At 32.8% G+C, this 23,658-nt stretch overlaps 1 protein-coding gene across 7 annotated transcripts in view; it reads right to left on the reverse strand.

The window, feature by feature from the left end:
• The window catches only part of LOC119640876, a 209,898-nt gene that overhangs the window by 13,344 nt on the left and 172,896 nt on the right, over nt 1-23,658 (reverse strand). For 5 of the 7 annotated variants that reach the window (XM_038039161.1, XM_038039159.1, XM_038039158.1 and 2 more), the window contains 2 exons: nt 3,624-4,166; nt 3,411-3,522 (listed from right to left, as the gene is read on the reverse strand). In XM_038039161.1, coding sequence (XP_037895089.1) covers nt 3,411-3,522; nt 3,624-4,008 — 497 coding nt within the window. In that variant the 5' untranslated portion in view covers nt 4,009-4,166. Of the gene's footprint in view, nt 1-3,410; nt 3,523-3,623; nt 4,167-12,104; nt 12,829-13,761; nt 13,781-23,658 lie in introns of those variants that run through there. The other 2 variants (XM_038039164.1, XM_038039163.1) reach the window with 2 other exon arrangements.

Raw genomic sequence — 23,658 nt, forward strand, 5'->3', positions numbered from 1 at the left:
AATTCATGAAAATCTTTTCGCAAGGAGTAGTCCACTTTGTTATATGTTTAATGATTTAAAAAAAATAAAAAAAAAGCAAACAAACAAACAAATCAACATAAAATTTTGATCTAAAAGCAAAAATGAAAAGAAGAAGAAAACTTTAATCCAGTTTTGTAGTCTTCTTTTCATTTTTTTTTTTTTTACAAATACAATCATCAGTGAACGTAAAGTATACGCCACAACTTATTATGTTGAGTTAATGTCTCACAACATATGAACGCAATTGACGCTACTATGTCAAGAAAAAAGTCGATAAAGTGAGTAAAGCTCAATAAAATGATTGAGTGAAATAAATGCAAAAAAAAAGTCCAATATAAAATATCGCAATACTTCGGAGTAGGCAGGCTTAAGTGTCATAAGGATGCTATGTCAGGAGAAAGACGCTTTTTTTTGCGTTCGATATTCTCGAAATATTTCCGCTTGTCATCGCTAGTAGCAATTCGATATAGGGAAGGTTTGCTTTCACGTAGCAGAAGCAAAATTTCGGAAGTAACTCGCATGTTCTTCATTAGAAAAAGTGTTCTAGCTTCGAGATATTCCAGCATTGCTGTTAGCAGGCGTCCAAGCTATACAAAAACGCCACTTCGGCAATATGTGTCCATCATATATATATGCTTTTCTCACTTGTGAACAGTGAAAGCCACTTATTTACATGAGCATCTGGAAGTCTCGTAACGTCGATTAAATATATTAGAAGCAAACGCGACCTCTTCTTCACGTATATATAAAATTTGAAGAAAAGATTGGTGAAAAGATTAAAATCTCTTGAAAAAATATATAAAACAAAATTAAATATATCATCGTTTGTTTAAATCGTCTAATTCTTTTTTGCTTAATGGCTGACTTGAAACATATAATTTCCATATTAAATTTGCCGTTCTATACACTACCCAAACAGGCCCTAAATGTCAAATATCCAGAACACTTTTCAAATAGTTTCTAGTAATTCTATGTTTCCACTTTTCGAGTTTTATGGCATCGACAGGCATAAATATCAAAAGTAATTATATGTTTTTTTTTGTGGACATTTTGAAATTTTTAAGATTAAGTAGTTTTTCTACGCCCATTAATTTTCGAATCACGTTGTTAGCTATTTTTGGCGTATAATATGACATTGTACATTGGATATCGAGCAAGCACTCATACGCCATCGAACACTATTAACCCAATTCTCGTGAACCGCTGATGGAGAACCACCAATCCAAAAGAGAAATTCGCTATCGAGCTTAAGAAATGTAGATAATGCCGACAAAAGCGACTTTACTAAACTGTTCTTTAACGGGTTACTCAATTCACAATAAGTGAGCCAAATCAAAAGTTAGGGCTGTGATGTGTCTAGGTAACTTACATTAGCAATATCAACGGCACTGCTGGCGACCTTATTATGAAGACAGCTAAGTCTTCAGAATAATATGTTATAGATCTTGCTACAGACAATTAAAGAAGTGCCAGTAAAAGTTGCTATCCGATAAAGTCTATTAATAATAAGGCGTCCACTATTAACTTTCTTGTATTCTTTAAATGCTAAAACCTGCCCTATTGGGGTAACTGCACTAGAAGCTGATAAGAGCCGCAATAATTTGAGAGAAATGCCACGAATCGGCTTTTGGTCATTTTTATGAAGGATCATGTTATCATGGGTTGAGAATCAACGCGATGGCAAAGGCGTCAAATTCGGAGATCGGACATCAATTGTTAGAAAAAACACAATTCAAGTCCTCAGCGAAAATTACATCAGTATAACAAATGAGCAGCTAAGTTTCAAGGTTTTTTGATCAATGAAAATTTCAAGAAAAATTAAAAAAATAGTTTATTTGAAATATAGTCTCCACCAGGTTTCCGGCAATATGTAAATATTGAAACGATGGAAGAACGCACCTTTGGACCGATACCACTCGTCATAACCGTTTTGCATTTGCAAAGTTGATTAGAGCGTTGTCTAACTAAGTCACGCGCCTTCGACCGGCACAATTGATAAGCGGAAAGCCTAGGTCTGGCGAACGTGATGAATGCGATTGAATTTCACCATTTGAACCATTGCAGCGCGATGGCAAGGAGCGTTGTTGTGCTGCTGTCTTACTTGTTCTTTTCCCATGCCCATGCCCCATTCTAATGGTTTTCCAATATTGCGCGATTAGTCGGTTGCTGTCGGTAGCGCTGCCGATTGCCGATAATTTAGCCCAATTTTAGCATAACACACTATTCCTTTTTAACCTCAACAAGGGCAGAGCATTGCCTTCTTTCCAAGACGATTTGGATGTGTCGTCGATGTTGATGATTGTAATGATTGTAATCTCTTGAGCAAAATGAAATACACAGTTTTTTAACTGAACTGAAAAGCTTTTCAATGACCGACCCTATATGCTTTCAGCTCTTAAAATGTCATCTACATATACTGATAACCAAGTTTATGATTGAATTCGGTTATGTATCGCTTACAATTCGATTGTTCAACTTTTCTTTTCAGAGAACTAATTTGGCAACTTAGTCATCATTCCACGTCCATTCACTTTACTTATAATCAATCACTAGTAGAGCTATCTGCTAACATGCACTAAATTACATTACTTCTAATCCTTTCACTATACTCGCGATTTACTAAACTGGTTGTTTAGCCTTTACTTTATTTCAATCACTATCAGTTTATTTCAAGCGAACAGCTATCTACACATAAGAGTGCTATCTGTACATAAGAGTGCTAGCTTATAAAAATAAGTAAGAATATTATAGTCAGGCAAAGTTATGGTTTCATTTTCATTAACTCTTCCGCTATCTACTGTCACAAGTATGTAAATCGGTGTGAATTCGTTCGTTGCCAACTGTGGCAAAGGCTTTGCCGACATCGCATATTTGCGTCAATTTAGAAGAATGTTTATTTTACTTCCTTAGCCCCGACAAAAATCTCGGACTGGGATAAATGCCTTTGCGATTTTTCAGTTTACTATTAAACTACTTACAGGGTGATGTTAAATGTCTTTAGACAAACGCTGGCCAGGTAGAGCGTATTATGAAATTTCGGCATCCGAGATCTCGACGAATTCTGATTAGGCATGGGAGTAACTAAGCATCAAGTCTATTGTGTGTCCGTCCTTCAGTTAGAAATATCTCCACAAGCTGAATTCGCGGTGTTTTCATCTACTGCTTAGTACGCGTAAAATCGAAATAGACCTGACCAGCCTCTAGTAAACTCTATAAGCTCTACACAAAGGCCTCAGATAGCCTCATTAAGATACATTGCCTTGAACTTCTGCATTCAAATGAAATTTCGAATATAATATTAATTCCAATAAACCAAGAAAACATGAATATTTTTATAAAACACTATAAACCGATGCAATAACATTCGACCATTCAATGACGCGACTCACCTTTGATTGGGATTTAGAAAATTTCTAGGAAATGATATATTTTGAGGACTTATCACAGGATAACTTTTGGCCTTTAAATGTAACGTAACATCACGAGGTGAACATGCTCCCACTAAAAGTAAAAAAAAAAAAAATAAAAATAAAAAAAGAGAAAAGAAAGGAAGATAAGCAATTAATTTCAATCTAATATAATTTCGATTGGAAAATACTCACGGAAGGCACTTTTTGGTTCTTCAACGGCTTTAAATGTAAATATAGCTTGACGCGTATTCTCCGGCACAAAGAAATGTAATATGGAAACATCCTTGTAAGTGATATACTTGAGTAATATATTCGAGGGCAAGCGAACGACAAGCGTATGGTCTTTCGGCAATTTTAACTTATCAATCCTCTCTTGTTGCTGCTGCTGCGTCTGATTGATAGGAGCATCATTCTGGTTACGCATATCAAGCATTTTTAAACTGGCCGCATAAGCGTTATGACGATTATGATTCATCAAAAATATGGCTAATATAATGACAGCATTAATGCACATATGCTTCCGTGTACATGTATTATTGCTATTAGTTATATAATTATTTGACAGAAAAGCCATCATATTTGAAAATATTTGCACACTAGATTACCGTGCTCTGTCACAGTTAATCGAATATTATTCTATTCAATGGGTCGGCAGCCGTTCTGTTCTCCGTTCCCGAGTCGCAATGGAATTTAATTATCAGCTAACAGTTGTTGGCTGCCATTGATTTACAAATACTGTAAAATGCAAAAAAGCGAAAATAGAATTTCTGCTTATATAATAAATTCAATTGAGACTAAATAATGAAATGCAATGAAATTTTTCGTGCTTTATGTTTTTTAACAGTTATAACAACAATAGCATCAAGAATATACTGCGCGCAAATCTATTTAAATCAATTAATTTGTTATGTACATAATTTGTCGCTGTAAAAGCTCATAGCATAGCACACACGACACGCTTTGAGAATTCATTGTAATAGCATTTTTAATATTTCAAATTTTCGTTATTTATAAATATTTCAAAATACTTTTTTTTTGTTATGAATACATTTGTTTGTATTCGAAAAATGATGTTGTTGTAATCTGACTAGAGAGAATATTAAATTTGTCAAATATTTTTAATATATCGTTGATCATGAAAATTATTTGCATTCATTTCTGATGCTCCGTTAAGGCTAAGCGATGTCAACCCGAGTCCCATGTTCTTCTTTTCGCCATGTTCCCAGTAACACGTAAGTGTGATGTTTATTATAGTTACTTATTGGAATTCATATTCAATTCGTATTAGATGAGGAAATAACAGTTCGGCCGATAACTTTTCCTCATTTTTCTGGCAACAATACTGCGCCATCGTTATAAAATTTCTCAGACGTTCCTAGCGAAATACTCCAACATTTTCCCCTCAGGATGCTTTCGAAGCCATGCTTTCCCCACGACGAAAGGAGTTCTGCGAAAAGCGGTCAGAGCCTTAGTTGTAAGAGCAATGCTTTAAAACTTCTCAGCAGGTCTTTCCCAATTTCTTAAAGATGTGGCTACACCTTCCTTGTTGTTATGGAAGTGCGTTTAAGCATTACACGAGGCTTCACCTCATTCCCTCTTCAGTCACATTAATTATTGAGAGTAGGGAGTGGAATTTATCATATGAGCAGAATGGAGCAGCTCGCTCCTTTCCAATTCGAACACACATAAAACCATTACTTTACATTGGATCAATCCACATTCGCCCATATTATGCCGGAGTTTTTGCTTCGCATATTCTTATCGTAAGCGATCAATATTATTATTATTTTTATTATCCATTCTCCCTTCCCTTGTACCCTTCTCTGCTTTTCTTTCGTAAGTAAGCGTAAATTCGAAAGTACAATCTCTGATCCTCGAATTTTTCGATGTTATTTGACGCGCCGCACGAATGTCATATCGCTCCAGACAGTCTGCCGATGCTTATTTACATCCGTAGCAATGCCATAAGTGCAAGAGGTTGCTTGTAGCATGACTCATATCTTTAGAGTGAGAAGGCTTCATTTGAAAGCATCTTTGCAATTCCGGAGATGCTACAACCCTGCGAATTGCCATTGCTATGGTAAAAATGATATTGTAAAATCAAACGCGTTTCTTTATAATTTTTTCATATGTTCAAAATGCGGTTACTTTCGACTGAGTTAACAAATTTTATAGTCATTCAGTTTAATTTATCAAGGATTCCATAGTATATCTTGCCTGAATTAATATTATTAAAGTTATACAATTATAGACGCATGTATTGGGACAGACGCTACGATATATTATTTCCTTGCTTATTATTAAATAAATAACCTGCATTACTTGTTTATATCAAATTTATTTTATACGATATTAAAACTACGTGTCGCATTACCAACCTGACTTACATTACTTGTATTATTTACGTTACCTACGTTGTTTATAATAATTTACATTCCCACAAATTTTATATAATTTCCATTGTTTTAAGGCAAAAAATTCGGATCTTTTTTTTTCTAAAAATGTATTTCCTTTTCTGGTCGTCAATCATTTTTAATTAGCAATAAATTGCAAATTTAATTTTAAATCCCCTTCTGAATAAATCGTAACAATTTAAAAAAAAAACGCAAAATGCCTAAAGAAATTTCAATCATTCATTGTAAACAAACCTTAAAAATTGATATTATAAAATAAAGGCAAAGCTGGCAGCACTTTCAAGGAAGGGCAAACAGCTGTTGAATTTAATTAATGTAGCCAAGGCAATGAATAGATATTTGAATTTATTGAATAGATCTTTAGATAACATAAACCAACTAATGTACTCCGGTAAGCTAATTATGTGCTTGCAAAAGATGAAATTGGTTGGCAAAAAGAAGAAGAACCAAGACGGGGCTCTAATTTTTAAGGAAAAAGAAGTACGCATTAGAAATGGGATACCTTTTATTGGAGGATAACATTTGGGCACCGCTTTTCTTTTAGTCATTGACTACGGCTCCGAGTATGAGTTTGTAATTTCCAAATCTTGCCGTCAACTCGTCTCCAAGCTACGAACATGAATTTTCCATTTTCATAAGAAAGGAAGGGAACATGTGGCCCTTAACACAATGTTTGTTTGTACTTAATTCAAGGTAACATTACTGCGGATGTGAACAGCAGAGAAAAACTCTGCTTAATTTTTAAACTGAGCCATACTCCGCTGCATGTACTTATAAGCTAAGTCGAAGACAAAAGCTGTATTGGAGATGGTTGGATGTTTTTGGTACGTATTGAAGAGGTAAGCAAGAATATTATAGCCGGTTTCCTTGTTTACAGATGGGTAGTCCCTGAGATTTGTCGAATCAAAATTGTGATGCTTTTTTCGAATGTCAACAGACTGTTGCGAGATAGCAACAGAATATAGAGGCCCTTAATTAATTAATTAATTAACTACGCAGATTTTGTATTCAACGCAACGCAATAAAAATTTAGTAATAGTTAAGAATTTCGTATTTTATGCTCAAGTCAATTATGGAGAACTAAATATATATCTATGCATACATACTGCGTTTATATAATAATAACATTTATGTAACGGCATATATTGGTTCATAAATATGAGCCAGAAAGGATGTTGTTTTTCAAGTTATAACCATTTTCATCGCCATAATGCCGTAATGGCGGGATTGTACCATTATTATAAAAGTTTGACAGCCAAACTTGGTTTTTTTTGATTTTTAGAGAAATATTGCTTTATACGAATAAGAGATAAATAATGTTTTCATTCTGCTTACGTCCGTATACAAAACGTGAATACATCTAACCTGAAACAAAATGTTCTTATCATTATCATTAAAATTATATTGCCTTACGAAATAGTCTTACCTTAGCTTTGAAAGACACAATTTTAATAAGTAGAAATAATAGAAAAACTTTCTAAGGCATTAGAAAATAAAATATCAAATTTTTTGCAAGTTTTAATAATATTTAATATTTAGCAACGAAATGAATGATTTATATATAAACGAGGCTTAAGCGTTTCTTGGGTATTCTCGCTCAATAATTTAGTAACATTTCGTAATATTATCAAAATAAATGAGTAATTTTTTAAAAGCATTGTATAAACAGGACAAGGGAATGATGCTTATTGCGGTGATGATGAAAAGGAAGACTCTTTACAATATTGTATCAAGCCCTGTGGCACAAATAGTTCACATGTGCTGCATCCAAATAAAAACCGCACAGTTGATTGTTTAACGCGGGGAAATAATATAAAAGACCAAAAAAGCAATGCAGTCAGTGCTACCTCATGATGGTATTTATGATATCTTTTCCTAATTTAAAAACAAAAAGGAAGGAAAAAAGGCAAAACGAAGTCGAGATAAAACCAAACTACACGTTGTCGAATGTTCAGCAAAGCTCTGAAATACCCGCAGACGGAAAAAATAAATGAATGAGTAAATGAAAGATAACTATAAACTTTTGTATGCTTGTATTATTTTTAGAAACTTTATACATCAAAAATGCTATTTTAAGTATTGAGTCTGTGTGGCAGTGTCTTTGATGAAAATACAGAACTTTCCGACAAACAGTGCTAACGAAATTGCAAGTTCCTGTATAAATTTATGCAGATAAGTCAAATGAACGAAACTACGTTTGTATGTTTTTGTAGAATAATTTATATATGCATGTCTGCGGTATGATGGGAAGCGCTGACATGCGGTCGAAGAAATAATAATAGTAGTAGTACTAGTAATAGCTGTTATTCGCTGTTGCTGTTGTTAAGATACATTTCACATTTTACACATTCTGTTAACATAGTCGAATTGTACGGAAGGGAAAGGCTATAATTTAAGCATAAAACCGAAACTTACAAATCCGCATTTATTTAAGAAAGTTTCCTCTCTACGCATTTATTATTTTCCTTGATAATTCAGCAAAAACAACTAGTTTTCTGTTGACTTTTCATTTCGTTTTCTTTTCAAATGTCTGTACATAGCGATGTTTAGCTATCTTCATCTTTTCTTCTTCTTCATTATTAGTCTATCTACCTTTTTAGGTATAGGCCTTAGTGTGAGTATTCTGAAGTAAACACAGCCCTCTCTCGTTCTTTCTTTTTCACTCTCTATCTTTGGTATGAAATTATGAATTTTTCAGTTTTTCTTCTTGCTTTTCTGGTCTACTTTCATTTATATATGTATATGACAGAGAATATAATATCATTCTTGTGTGCTCTAAGAATTTTGAATGTATATAACTGTTTGTCTGCATTTGTATATGTGCGTCAGCCTTTTAGAAAAAAAATTATGCATTCCATTTCAATAAAAGAAATTGCAAAGTTTTTTTTTTCCTACATACTTTACGTCAGCTTTCAATTATTTTAATGCATTGCCAATGAGAGAAGCTTCAGCGTCCCAAATACTCTTTGTCTCTTTCTTTCCGTTTAGCTTATGGAAAAGCATAAAAAAATGCTCTTTCATATGCATTCCATAATGATGATTCATTCTTCTTTTCTCATATGACTTTTTTTAACCGCCACCAAAGGAGAGGGATATATTTATTTTGTCAAAACGTTTGTAATATCCAGCAGCACGCTGCAGCGGCATATATATTTTCTCGTTCAGTTCAGAATCGATTAAAAGATGCCTGCTTGTCAGTCTATGGGAATCTGTGGCAAACATTTGCCCTCGCATTCATTTTAGTATTGAAAATGGTCGAGAGTGAACAATGAACGCCCGTACCCAATGGAGCTCCAACTGAGAAGGTTTCTATTTTCGCAAGCAAACAAGAAAAAAAAAATGATCTTTTTGTTAGGTATAGAAGGTTCGGTCACACTTGAATATAATTTTCTTGCTGGTGTCTTTTATAACCTTGTTCTCATAGAATGAATGACATGGTATAATATGTAGGTATTTTGTTAAAAAGTTGATTTAAATTTCTTTTTTAAGTAAAATTTGAAAGCCAATAAGAACAAAATTCATTCTAAAGCGTTGAAGAGTGTCCGATTTAACATTTTTTTTTATTTATTTATTAGCAGATTAGAAATTTCTGGTGTTTCTGTTTTGTTATTTGAGTTTGAAAGACAATCGAGGGAGACCATAGCATCAGCCCCGTAGTAACATTGTAAAAAGTGTGATTTTTTTAAATTTAAATTTGGAGACAAAATTATCTGATAATATGTTGACGTCAAAGGCGATGCGATTTGACGCCACTGGATTACATTATTTTGGAATACGTAAAACTTAAGCTGCTTCGTTTATGCCGATAAATTATAAGCTTTAGTTTTCAAGAGCATTCGTTCATTTAACGCGATATGACGCCAATTAATTGCAAAACTCAATAACAAATTCAAAATAAAATTTCAGAAAGTTCAGAAAACATCTTTCAAATGAAACGAAAATTAGCTTCAAATTATTTTTTATGTGTGCATCTTAATACTTGACGGCAGTCAATTTTTTAAAATTATATCAAATAGCAATAAAAGCCGTAAGCTCGTTAACTTTTCCCCTGATTAGAAATTGGTGTGCTCGTCTTCCGGCGGTGGCTAATCAGAAAACGGTCATTCGATAAATTATACCATTCGACGTTAGATTCGTCAAAAACCGGTTAATTAAATTATTCCTTAAATTATTTTTTCTCTGTTTTGTTTGTTTTTAAAACTTCAAACCTGTTCGGTTATTTACTTCGAATGAGATGGGAGAATGGAAGACAATATCTGCCAAATGTTCGCTTCATCTTTTCTCCCAGACGATTATTCTTTTGATGAAATTTTTCATTCGATTTTTGCATAATAGCGGCCGTATTTTGCCAATAGCAGCTTTAATACTTGACTACTTTGAATGCTCAAATTGTTGTGCGAATATTGGCGCAGACGTTACCTCTATGGTAGCCCTAAAGAAAAAAATTTAATAATGTTTGCTAAATCGTATATAATCGAATTCTCCCTTTCGAGGAATCATTTCATCACCATTGTTTCACACCAACTGTATAGCAAAAGGCGCAAAGCGTCGATTTCAGCCCCAGAATATCGTTCGCAAATTTTTAAGCGTTAAAAAGCGTACACGTAATAAGAGGGAAGGATATGGAAAATGGATGAAATTTCTCTGTCTTCTAATGGGAATTTCTACCTATTACTACTAAAACAATAAAATTAGTATACCGTAAGTCTCCCGTGGTGGTCGTAAAAATGCCAGATTCCATTCGAATGATGTCATAGCGAAACGAACAATTTTTAATTAGCATTATTTGTGGGTGTGAGAACGCGTGCAATAAGAGTGACATTTAGTTCAAAACCAAAAAAAAAAAAAAACAGAACAAGGAACGAAAACGTTAAATAAACCTCTTAGCAAGAATCATGAGTTAAAATTTGCGTTCATGCAAATTTCAATGGCTGCAACACCCGGAATAGGGGGTTGTTTCATATAAACTTGGTTCTCGCATGCATTACATTAGTTTACTGCATGCCGATGCGTGGCTTTTCCTAAATATAGTTTTAGGAGGGAGGCAATGTTTTCAAAATAAGTCCAAAGTTGAATAAGCAAACGATCAACAGCAACTATTAATGCCGACCAAAACAACGCACTGACCGAACAGCACGGCATAAAAAAAAAGTACAACTACAGAAGCTATCTTATGACCTTTTTGTACATGAAACACCGCGTGTCGTTCATGGACTGGCCATTATGTGCGGTGACAGTAACTTAGTTATTAACATTGTCCACGATGATGATATGACTTTATTATCTAAATGTTAAAGGGGTAAAGGAAACCAAGGGGTTATCATAAGTACATATACATGCGCGAGTTTTTGCTGTCCTTTAATGTGACGAGCGACATAAAAGTTCGTTAAAGTGTTATTCTAAACTGGAACATGAAATTTAGTTTTCTTTTTTTTTTTCTTTTAATCTTTTTCATGTTCTCTGCCAAATAATGTCGTCAACCGTTTGCGTTTTGTGTAAGCGAAAGTTTTTTTCTGTTTCATATACAAATTAGGTGACATTTGTTAGAGGGAAACTCCCGCTCCCGCTTTTTAAATCATTTATATTAAGAAATATAAATCGCATTATTATATTCAAATTTCATGAAGTGACAACGTTGATGGTTTTAGAAGATTTTGTGAATAGAATTGAAAAATTATGCAAGCGCTGCGTGCGTGTCTGCAACAATAGCAAAATATTTATTCTAATCGCATTTTAACGAGAATGTTTAAGCGTTTGTCGGTGTTGAATACCGTTTGATGGTATTTGTTTCTCGTTAGTCTTCAAAACGATGACATCTGTTGCCAAAGTTTACACAAACAACTGATCCCTTTTTCCTTTTCCCGTTTATTTTTTCAATGATTTCTCTTCCTTCACTATATGTTCGTTGTAGCTTTGCTTAAATCACCTTTACTTTGATGGTTGCGCTCATAAATCATATCCCGGTTCGAGTGCGTTGCTTATCTAGCAGTAGCTTTCAATAAATTTTCTACTCTCAAAAAAAAAAAAAAATAAAAAAAATAAAAGAAAAAAAAGGAAGAGAAGAATTATTTCGTCCTTGTTATTGGATTTTTGGTTTATTTTCTTTTTTTTTTTTTGGTAATTCGTGTCTTCTTCTTCTTCTTTTTTGATTTACGCCAGGAAATCTGTATGCAGTTGAGGGAGTAACATTACAATTGTATTCTTCTTGGCGAACATACTGTCATGGTTTTATAAGTTAGTTTCATTCTCTTATACTCACATTTTCTTGCGTTATAAATATATAGAGAAGTTTCATTCCCCTTACGAGTTTACGCTTTGCAACCTTTGCCGGTGTTTGGTAAAATACTTTTTGATGAGATTCCCGTGGAATCTTGTATCATTTATCTCTGCGTATACAATGATAAATATTCAAATTTTACAGTTATGCGCTTAGACAGCATGTTTATATCCATCACAAGGGTATATTAGATTTTTCAAGTGTCTAGGACGCGTAAAAATATGCATCGGGGATAATATCGTCAAGGATGCATGTAGGGATAAAAAAAAGAAACAACACTTTCAGATATGTTGGCCTTTTGTTTGTTGTGATGAATATCCGTAAAACCATATCTAAAAGAGGGAAAAATAGTGATTCAAAAAATTTTCTTGGTTTTCCAAGTGGCTTAGGAAGAAAAATCGACAAACTCAGAAAAAAGCCTTAAGTTATGACTTAAAAATTGTAGAACTTAGGTAGGTTTCTTCAATTTTTTCTAAATAAAATCTTCCATTTCAAATTTTATGGCAAAGTATTTTTTGCTTACACAATGACATAGAAATTGTGTAAAAATATGATTTGAATTATTATACCATATACGATCGCTAAACATTTAATAAATGGATTTCCAATCAAGTATTGTATTCTAGTTAATGGTCGATGTTAAAAGATTTCGTCCAAATCAAATTTATCTTGCTTATTTTGTTTTCTCTTTTTTTCTTTTTTTGTGCCTTCCTATTCTACTTTTTATTATGGAACGAGATGTATTGAAGCATATTTGCACGCAAATCTAATGATGATTTAATGGGAAATTTTAACGATGGTGGAATGTAAAGAGAATTTAAGCTAGACATTAAAGCATAACAATAAATGATTTAATAAACATCTTAATAGCTGCAAAAATTGACAGTTTTCAAGAGAGTGAATTCTTTAATATTTTTCTTTTTTATAGCGTATAAATTGGAAAGTTTATCGCACGAAAACCCTGTAACTATCACATTTCACTATGTTTTTAGAAAATAAAAATATTGTTTATGAGATGTAAGAAATGAAAATGTCAAATTTTACTGCAGGTAATTGGGACGTATGAGTTTTATTTAAATTTAAAAATTACTTCCTTTATAAAAGCTAGAACACAAGAAGGTGTTGATTAATATCATTATTATTACGCATACGACACTAACGTTAAATAAAACAAGAAAGAAACAGGTTCGTTTGTATATCCATATATAATTACATATATATATTTATTTCATACATGGCTCTATACATAAACACTGACGCGTGCATATTCTTTTCTTCATATAAATACCTGTATATATATATATATATATATATATTATGTACGTATATTTATACATATACATTATGTATGTATCTTATACATATATTGTTATGAAATTCACTTTTATAAGATACAGTTCGTACCACTGGATCGCAGATATTTTGTTCAAGAGAAATACACTTCAAAGTTCTTTTATTTACAATTATATTTACAAATTATTACAAATTATTTACAAATTATTTTTGACAATACTTTCGACTGCTTAACTCAAATATTGTTTTTCTACTCTACTGTTTTTCACAAATATTCTATTTATATACATTTTTGCCATCATATTACTAATACCTAATTTTATGACTTGATTATTAATTCGTTAACCTGCTTTTTTTTGATCGGCCTGTAGCTGCATGACGCGCCTGCGAATATGCACTTTGTTTTTACCTGTCTGCTTTTCGGCTAATCGCTTTCATCGGTCTGCAGCTGCGTGACGCCTCGCTAATGTATATTTGCTTTCTTTTCTCTTTAAGGAATTCTTATTTTAGAAAATGACTTAGTTGGAATCAACTAAATGTGGGATTTCCGTAATAATATAATATATGAGCCGTTTATTTTGAAAGTGGTTTAAGTTCATTTTAAAAAAAAAATTTAGTTAATGATAACAATAATCACAATCCTATATAAACTTTTTTTTATAAACAATTTAAGTCTAATATCATTATGATATGGGGCACTTGGAAATTAGCCAGTTAACGAAATGCAAAAAAATTTATTTTGAAACTGGTTTAAGTCCACTGAAAGAAATAATATTGATATGGAATGTGTTATGTTACAAAATTCCGAAAAAATGCATTATTGCACAGTACAGCAATAAAATTCACTACGAAGCTGTAAAATTTATAACGGGAAAAAGTTATAAATTGGCGTTTTTTCAGTAATATGAAAACGTTTTTAGTAACTAAATTTCTAGTATTCTTTAACAGTGCAAGAAGAATAGTTGTTTTTATTAATTATAATTTAAATAGTTTCTTAAGTTCTAATTATAATCTTTAATATGTCTGACAAAGGATACTTTGGATGCGATTTATAAAAGGTGAACTCTATAAAATATTTTATAAAGAATCTACGGAAGTGGATATAGAGTTCAAAATACTTGAGTTATTACCTTTTCGGGGAAGACCAAGGAACTTCAAGAATATAATATTAACACCATTATACAAAAATGTACGTCACATTTCAACTCCTAAGTATAAGGATATGATGAAGTTACTAAGGTAGATACCACCTATGCACCATGAATATTTTAGCAACCTCACACATAATCTAAATGGGGAGAAATATAATATTGCAAAATGTTTAATATAATCCTTAATAAATGAAAGTTCGTTTAATTTGTTAATAAATAAATCTACAAAAAAAGAAAAAATGAACAAAAAAGTCATTTTATTAATTTTGAAAGTGGTTAAGTCCAGCTTATTTTTCTAGTAAAGTTTACAAAACGTATTACGTTATATATTCGAACATGTTTAAGATCACAAAGCCAACTTAAAAGCAACTTAATACCAGTTACCAATATTTTTGAAACAATTCAAACGCAAACTCTTAAATATCTCAATATAAGAAAAAATGGACTTAAACCACTTTCAAAATAAACGGCTCATATGATGAATCATATCCCTCATTTTTTCCGCCATTTCGAGCTTATTTTTATATCCTCATCTTTTCAAATGATTTCCACATGTCAAGTGCTTGATGTTTAGAGCTCGGCAATTTCTTGACAGCTTGCGTGACGGTCTTGTTTCACTAGTTGCAAAATTTCATCGAGTTTTTCAGTGACTACGAAGTGCATCTTTGACATTAAAATTTGCGGAACGCAATCGAGCAAACTACTCCTGGGTCCTTCGTTCACTTACAGCGATCTCACGGAACACTTCACAAATTTTCCAGCACGTTTTTGCACATATTACCTTTTCTACAGTAAAAACGCATCATATAGCGTATCTTTTCAGATATTTTACTCATTTTCAAAGCAATGTAACTTTTTACACGAGCAAAAATTTAGAAAACTATCCGCACAAAAAATGCAAATTGAAATTTCACCTTTTAAGCACATTTACGTTTGAGACAATCAGGTGAGTTTTGCTCGATGTATAGGCATCAGCACCACCCTGCGGGCCTACGACATAAGTATATCTTCATATGTCAGATGTTGATCTCTGAATCGCTTTATTAAATGAAAAGTGAAGTTAATTAAAAAAATTTTTAAGCTTTTTGACGATTATTATTGATTACTTAACAAGATACTTAACAAGACCTTTTCACAAAAAGTTAAATTTTTATTTTCGGACATTTTTCTTTAAAAAATATATATATGCTCGGTAAATTTAGTATTTATGTAAAATTTATCGTTTTAAAAATGCGCGCAATTTTTTTCTCTGCAGGTTTGCATATTGTTACGCAGCGTCATCTGTTTTAAAGCTGCTTTTCTTAATAGTTTCACTTTTGCTCTGCTCCCTTTGCGATGGAAAAAAATGTTGTTTTTGCTTTTTTTTTTTCAAACCAAATTTCCTGCAACAAATAACTGAAAATGTAGCAGAAAATCTACGACGAATAGTGTAAGCCAAAAACAAAGTCATAAAAATAGTGTATAACAAAGGCGTTTGAGGCTTAGCTGAGAAGAAACTGCATTGAAGTTTCATCTTTCTTATGACAAGTGCATTTCTTTTCTCAGCGAGAATTGATTGGCTTTTCTTTTAAAAAGAAAGTTTTTTCTACAGACGAAAAATGAAAGGCAGGCCTCCATGCGGAGACTGAAAAGCTGAAATCTGTATATTTTCACAAAAGACTTTACCTTTTTATACCCACCACTGTAATCATATTCCACTCGTTTTGTTTTTCACCATAATCTATGTAACATCCCAAAGTAAGCTCCCGAGACCGTATAAAGTTTGTATATATTTGCTCAGCGTGAAATTCCGACTTGATTTAACCATGTCTGTCCGTCTGCGTGATGTCTGTTGTTGGCACTCTCATGATCGCAAAAATAAAGATATTGACCTCAAGTATGGTAGAAACATTGAAAGTTTCTGCACGCAGATTGGTGTTGAAAATGGACCAAATTGATCAGAGCAGAAGCCCGTTGTGGAGCGTAGACTGAACGTGGCTCTGTTCTTTTTAACAAAAATGTTTCGATTTTTGCTCGTTACTCGAAATTTACTAAAGTTAGAAGATTGAAATTTTGCAAATCACTCTACCCGTTACGTGCACAAATGGAAACAATCTATCACGCCCACAACAGGTTACAAGTAATTAAATAATATTTATTTCACTATTTTGAGGTTTTATCGTAAGGCAAACAAGGCAAAATGTTTAAAACTGTTTCGTACACTCAAATGAACATATATTATCCTCATAAAAATGGGTTAATTCTAAAATGACTTTGATAGAGACCACGAATGCTGTTTTCTACAAAAAAGAAACGAGCGATAAGGGTATCAAATAAAAGAACTTGAAGAGTTGCATGCAGAAACATAGCGGTGGGTGTGTGAGATTCGGCCTCCGCCGAATATAACTTTTTGCTTGTTTTGGGATAGAAAAAGTTCTTATAATTAGTTTCAAAGCAGACATCCGCATTGGCGTATCCATTATCTGGTAAAAATCTTTCAAAGTCATCTTATACGAATAATATATTATTTGATTTGTCTCGCTTTGCTTGTGATTTGCTGCGTTTACGACCAACAAAGGAACACATTCATGACATTTTTCATTAAAATTCAAATATGTTTTACTTTTTCTATTAAACAAATATTATTGAAACGAATGCATGCTATTTTGCAGTAAAGTGTTCACCCTAGAACTCTTGAAATTCCTGGGAGAAAAAGGAGAACGAAGAAATAATTATCGGAAACCATCAAATTATGGCGCCATTAGTCAAACTGAACCGTATGTTAAGGGTTCTGAGTGTTGTGAAGTCATTAGATATAGCCATTTTTATTAATCAAAAGGCAGTCAGAGGGCAAGGCCTTGTAATCTGCAACGTATGCTGCTAGAATGAAATACGAAGAGATGAGAGTTCCTCTGTTGTGAGAACGTTCAAGTCTGTTTCTTGTTTGTATATCAATCCCATATTTGCTGATGTAATATAATTCTGGTCAGGAAGTAATAACCATAAATAATTGGTTGCTGATTCGTTTTGTTCTTAACCCAATTATTCGTTTGTAAAATAATGCTCTTGAACTACTTTACGGAATTAAACTTAACCATGTTACTGATAGGTGTGTGCATTCGGAGTGAAACTGTTCTTATAAGGAAGGCATTGAAATGCTATATAGAAACCTTTCGTTTTTGCATATCTTAAAAGAATGATCTCAAGCAAAAGATTTCGAGCAATTAGTGAAGTCGTTGGGTGAAGCATGTTTTGGGTGTCCTGACAAGTTGTTCTTCAGAAAACGTACCTAAACATTGGACTATTTGTATTACTGTTTAAGAGGACTATCCTGATGTTGATGATGAAAAATTCTCTTATTAAATCTGAGCGAGGAAAAGACGATTGTTCTTTTAAGAATTCCGGGTACTTTTTAGACGAAAAGCGTGCATAAATGCAAATTTAAGCACTAAAACTAAAATTAACTTTCTTACAAATTTTGTTATAAACGGAATAAATGCAAGAATATTTTTTATCTTTTTTTTCTTTTTTAATTGCTTTTAACTTAAAAAGTTACTTAAGAAAGATTTCTTCCTTTGTCACAAAAACCGCATACATATATATATATATAAATTCAAAATAATTATACAATCATTCATTCGCGTAGCCGCTGGAGATGGTGTAGGCTGGCGGCGGGCTGTTGGATATAAAATTGTCGTAATTCATTGTGCTCCGCTAGATTTTAGAGTAGCCAACCAGGTCCTGTGTATAAAGTGAATTACTCACGCACAGTGGCACAAACGAGCATTATTCAATTAATTACGTTGACATAGTTTGTCGCAATGTTACTAGAGACTTGTGCTCGCGCTTTTGTAAGCCCTAGTTTTACACTTGAGCAGTTGCCTGCTAGCTTGCTGCCAGAATATTAAAGCATTAACTTGTTGTTGTTCTTGGCTTAGATGAAAAAACAAAAAAGAAAAGCGGAAAGAAAGCGATGCCTGCGTCCTGTGTGGAAGATGAGGCTATTTAAGAAGACAAAAAGTATGGCGCGCTACGATAACTAATTCAACTACTGTCTCACCATTTAAATGAGCCAATTAAGCAGCGAGCGAAATAAATGAAAATCTTATTAAGCGCAAAAGTAATAGAGAGTGAGATAGAGTGAAAGAGATAGAGAGATAAATCTACTTTATAAAGCAAGCTCTCGTTAGCAACATCAACGATGAAATTCATTATTGTTCTTTTGTTTTTCTCAATTTCCCCTCTACTGATTCCTCTTATTTCTTAGTTACTGGCTGCTATTGTTTATTTGCATGTTTGTGTGCGTACATATTTGCATATGTCTGTCTACATTATTTCTATATACAAATGCCGAGTACAGTTTACATTTATATCTCTTCTGGTCTTCATTTAGTTATATCATTTAAATAATAAAAAAAAAAAAAAAAAAAAATGTATGCATTTGGAAAATATTTACTTAGAAAGTTATAACTTGGGTATGGACTTGTGTGTAGCTTTCAGTAGTAGAACAAAAACCCGAAAGAAAATTTAAATGACAAAAAACAAAAAATCAAATAACTTTTTGTGACAAAACAAGGCACTTAAAAATAGTTTTCTGCTCATCATTCCTAAGAGATGGGCTCGAAAAGTAAAGTAGTCCAATGCAGCAGTATACTTTGTTAATTTTCTTTTCGAAAACCATTTACTTGTTTGTGGAGGCAAAAAACAAAAAAGAAACGAAAACGAACAACTTCAAATGAATGAAAAAATCTTGATGAACATAACGGTCGAAAAAGTCACATGAGATGGAGGCGCATATGTGCGCTTAAGGGTTTGCACGTCGAAAGCATCCAGCTGTAGACGAATTTTACTTAACTCTGAATATTCTCGCAATCAATTTCTTCTCCTAACCTATGGATTTTAGCGAGTATTCTTATCGTTTTCGATAACAGTTCACTATTCGCTATTAAAAATTCTAAGCTTTTCAGAAATGCATTTCACAGTCAGTTTTTTTCTTCAGTTCAGCAGTTCTTCAGTTCTTATCTTTAAACTTGAATATTACAATTAAAGCTATATTATCTTCGAAGCATCCTTTTCAAAAATATATTTATAATATTTTTGCAGATTTTCCAAGAAAATTTTCTAATTTTATGTTTTGCCCTTGTATTTCTAGAAAATTACAAGTACGAAGACTTTATTCAGCTAAGGAGAAATATGATTGGAGATGTATGTATAAGAACAGAAAAAAATTTTAACCAGTTCCCATTCGGCAATTATTCTTGCTGAGTTTCTCAATAGTTCTGCTGAGCATTTATGTCAACAATCATCAAATCGATATTTTCTGTCAGTCAAAAAGTTGATAAAGAGGGTAAGTTATTGCCGAAAACTTGAAAACTTGCACCAATTTTCTAATTTAAATTTTCAATTACATAATAAGAGCATTTGTAGGCTAACCACCAACTTTACGTTTTTAATATAAGCAATTTCAAAAAGGCGTAGCTTTTCTACCTCAGTTTTATTTATTTACTTTGTTTTTTTGCCTTGAGAAAGTTAAAAGGCTTCGGGCAATGAAACGATCACAACCTAGAGTCTTTTAAGTTTTGAGAGCAAATCGAAACCAAATTTAGCCCAAAAAGGCGGAAAAAGCGATTGTGGGAACGGTTTGATTTGCTTTTTTTGTTAGAAGAGTTCTGCGGAGCCCATACAATCCGCGCATATGTCTCATTATCTTAATAAAAAAACGAAGTGCTGGCTTTTTCGGCGAATAACTCCATTCAAATATGATTCCTTGTTAAAAGTTTCATCGGACGGAAAGAATTCGATATGCATTACACCGTGATTATCATCTTAGCTTAAGCTTATCATAGAAGCTTAAGCGCTTCTGATGTCCAAAACCCAATGAACGAACAACAGGAGAGTTAAAGATAGCGCTTTTGAGAATGTCATCTGCATCTAGACAATGTGTGGTTTGTAGAATCCTACGTGAAGCTACGTGAGAAAGTGGATTTGCCCAGATTCTTCAATTGTATATACAGGAATGTTCTTACCCCTCCTGCCTTGGCATAGATGAAAGTTTGCTTTCTTACCGAAACTTAATTTATTTTTAGAGAAAATTTAATTAAACTTTATTTATTTTCTGCTTACTTAAAAACCAAAGCACACATGGTAGGGAAAATGTTAAAGAATATCTTCAATTTTTTTATATTTTCCCTACTACATGTACAGTTTTCAATACAAATTAAAGTGCCTTTGTATGCCAAGCCATTTTGAAAATCGAAGTAAAACGTTAAAATCGCTTACAACGTCATCTTGATTGTGCATATTATTTTAATATAGTACGAAATAAGTTTATTTTTGTTATATTCGAGCATTTTAAATATTTACAGTTACAAAAAGTCGTATGTTTTCCCTCACACATGCATGAAAAAGCAATTTATTTAACTTTTATAAATTTGTTAGCATGTAACGAAAACGGTACATGTAGCTTCTAGTCATAAGGGGCTTGACATGGTAACGTGCTAAATAGAAAGGTCTGTAAAATTTTATAAATCGAATTTTTATTGCAAAATATCCATAACCAGGGTTTAAAAATCATTACCAAAATTGATTTTGTTAAATTTTCATAAGCATTTAATTTTTGTGGACGGAATACACATATTTTGTATACATTTGTTCTATATATAGAATGTGGCCTATAATTTATATTTCATATACCAAGACCTACTAAAAACAGTAACGATAATTACTAACAATCCTTAAGGTCTGTATAGGCGGATAAATGATATGAACGATATACATTTATGGAATAGGTTTTCCTTAAGGGCACAAATGAAATAGCAAAGTCAATTTACTGTGGTAAAGCGTAGAGTATAAGTATCGATTTAACCCATTTTTCGACTTCTTCAAATTAGGTAAATGCAACGCATACATAACCACTAAGTTATATGCACAAAAAAAAAAAAAAAAACGAAAAAATCCATATGATAATCAAACTTGCTGTTGATTTTCATTATTGTTATGTCATGAGCTACTGTTGTTGTTTTTGTTGTTTTACTCGTCAGGACAACGAACGTACATAGGTTGAGGACATGGTTTCATTTGTTTATTTTTTTAGTTTATGCAAAATAATTTTCATGATTCACATTGAAACGATAAGCAGAGTCCGAAACGGTGAAAAAAGAGGGTAAAAAAAAGGGATAGAGAGAAAAACAATCGCTTTCTCATTTTTGTTAACAATTTACATTATTGTTGTTGCTTTATTTAAATTGCCATATACGTATAATGGCTAACAAAGCAAATACATACTCGGTTGCTGCATGTGGAAAATTAGATATGTTTTTTATATTTGTTGCTCTGCCGTTGTTGCTGTTGCTATTATTATTATTTTTCTGCTGTGTCAGTTGTTTTTTCTCGCATATATTTCGTATTATTTTAAGTTTTGTGTATTTTTTTTTTTGTTTTGTTTTGTTTTTACGTCGTCTGTTGCCATCAGTTATAACACGTATCGTTTATAATGCTTTGGAAATATACAAAATACACAAATGTTTTTGTCACTTATGTTAATCATACGATGGCGGTGATGATGATTGTAAGGATAATGATGATTGTTGTTCTGACAATACACGTAATGAATGATCTTGATTATATGGTTGTGTTCGTAATGTATTTCATTTCATTTTATATTTTTATTCGTATGCACTGTCAGTAGCTATGCATTGCTACTTAAATACTTAACCTAGTTGAGGATGGTTTTTTCCTTTTTCTTTTTGGATTAAAACAAATAACGAAAATGGGTTATAAGAAACAAAGGTTTTGCCAATGCGTTGTTATTATTGCGATTTTACACAACTGTAGTTGAATTTAAATGTAAATTTTCTTAAATCGTTTTAAAAAGAGAAAGAAAAGAAAAAGTTTGTAACCATTTAGGGTAACTATCATCCCCATCACACGAACGAATTCATTCGCATCATCTAAAGAACCATAAATGAATTTTGGCTAATTCATTTGTAAATTTTACAGATGATCTGCAAACGTTATGGAATATAGGCTCCTAATTATGCTAACCTGGAAGGTCACGTTTGATTGTTCTTTACGTAGTGCGGTTTTTACTATTCCCTATTAATATAACAACTCCAGCAGTCCTCCTGTTTGCTTCATTAAATGCGATGCAGAAGAACTTGGAAGATAGGTCCATTGAAGGATACTTTATCTTCTCATGTTAATGCTGACTTTTTGTTGTTTGCTGTTGATATTCAGCTTGGTATTATCCATATTTTTTCCAAATTATCTACATTTTTTATTTTCCCAAAATTTTCATTCATTTACGGCAATGTTCCAAGTGCTCATTTGTGGAGAGATTGATAACAGCACAAGAAGGCTACGCCGCTTATGACAATAATGTGCGAAATAAATCTTGGAACAAAATCAATGAACCTGCGCAGATTGTGGCGAAGCTAAGATTGACTTTGACTTCTTAAAAGTCGGCCGGTCTCTACGATTAGCATTTAAAGCGTGCAATTGAAGCAGAGCTTCCAGAGCTTTTTTGACTGCACAGCAAAAACCGATAAAGCTCGGCTAGTTCGCACGCAGTCTAGCTTGTCTTTATGCGGTCTGTTCTTATGCGTTTTTTTTTTTGTGCGATCCTTATACATAGGAAAACAAGTAAAAATACTATAGCGAGCCACGGCTAGCGTTATTTACAGAATGAACTTTCAAAATAAAGCCTTATATGGCAAGTGTTCCGATTCAAACCATTTTCAATAGCATTCGTCCTTGAGCCAAAACACGCCGGTCTACAAAACTTCATCAAAATGTCTCTCAAAAATTATGGCTCTTCGGTTGCAGACAGCACAAAAAAAAAAAACACAAGTCGGGCAGAGACCTTTAAATCTAATCGTATAGTGATTATGAGTTGATCGATGTAATAAAAGTTTTTCTGGTGGGTGTTGTGTGTGTACATCCGGATAAATTTAATGTACCGTTAAACTAAAAGTGGTGTAGCGTATTAAAACCAATCGATAACTCTGCCACTGCTTCCTTTGCTGTACCTTAATGCGGTAAGTGGCCACTGAAGAGATGGGAAAAAATATTTGATTCACTTCTTCATGCAAAAACTTTACAAATTTTGCGGTTAT

This window comes from Glossina fuscipes, unplaced genomic scaffold, assembly GCF_014805625.2.
Source record: "Glossina fuscipes isolate IAEA_lab_2018 unplaced genomic scaffold, Yale_Gfus_2 128, whole genome shotgun sequence".
Taxonomy (NCBI): Eukaryota; Metazoa; Arthropoda; class Insecta; order Diptera; family Glossinidae; genus Glossina; species Glossina fuscipes.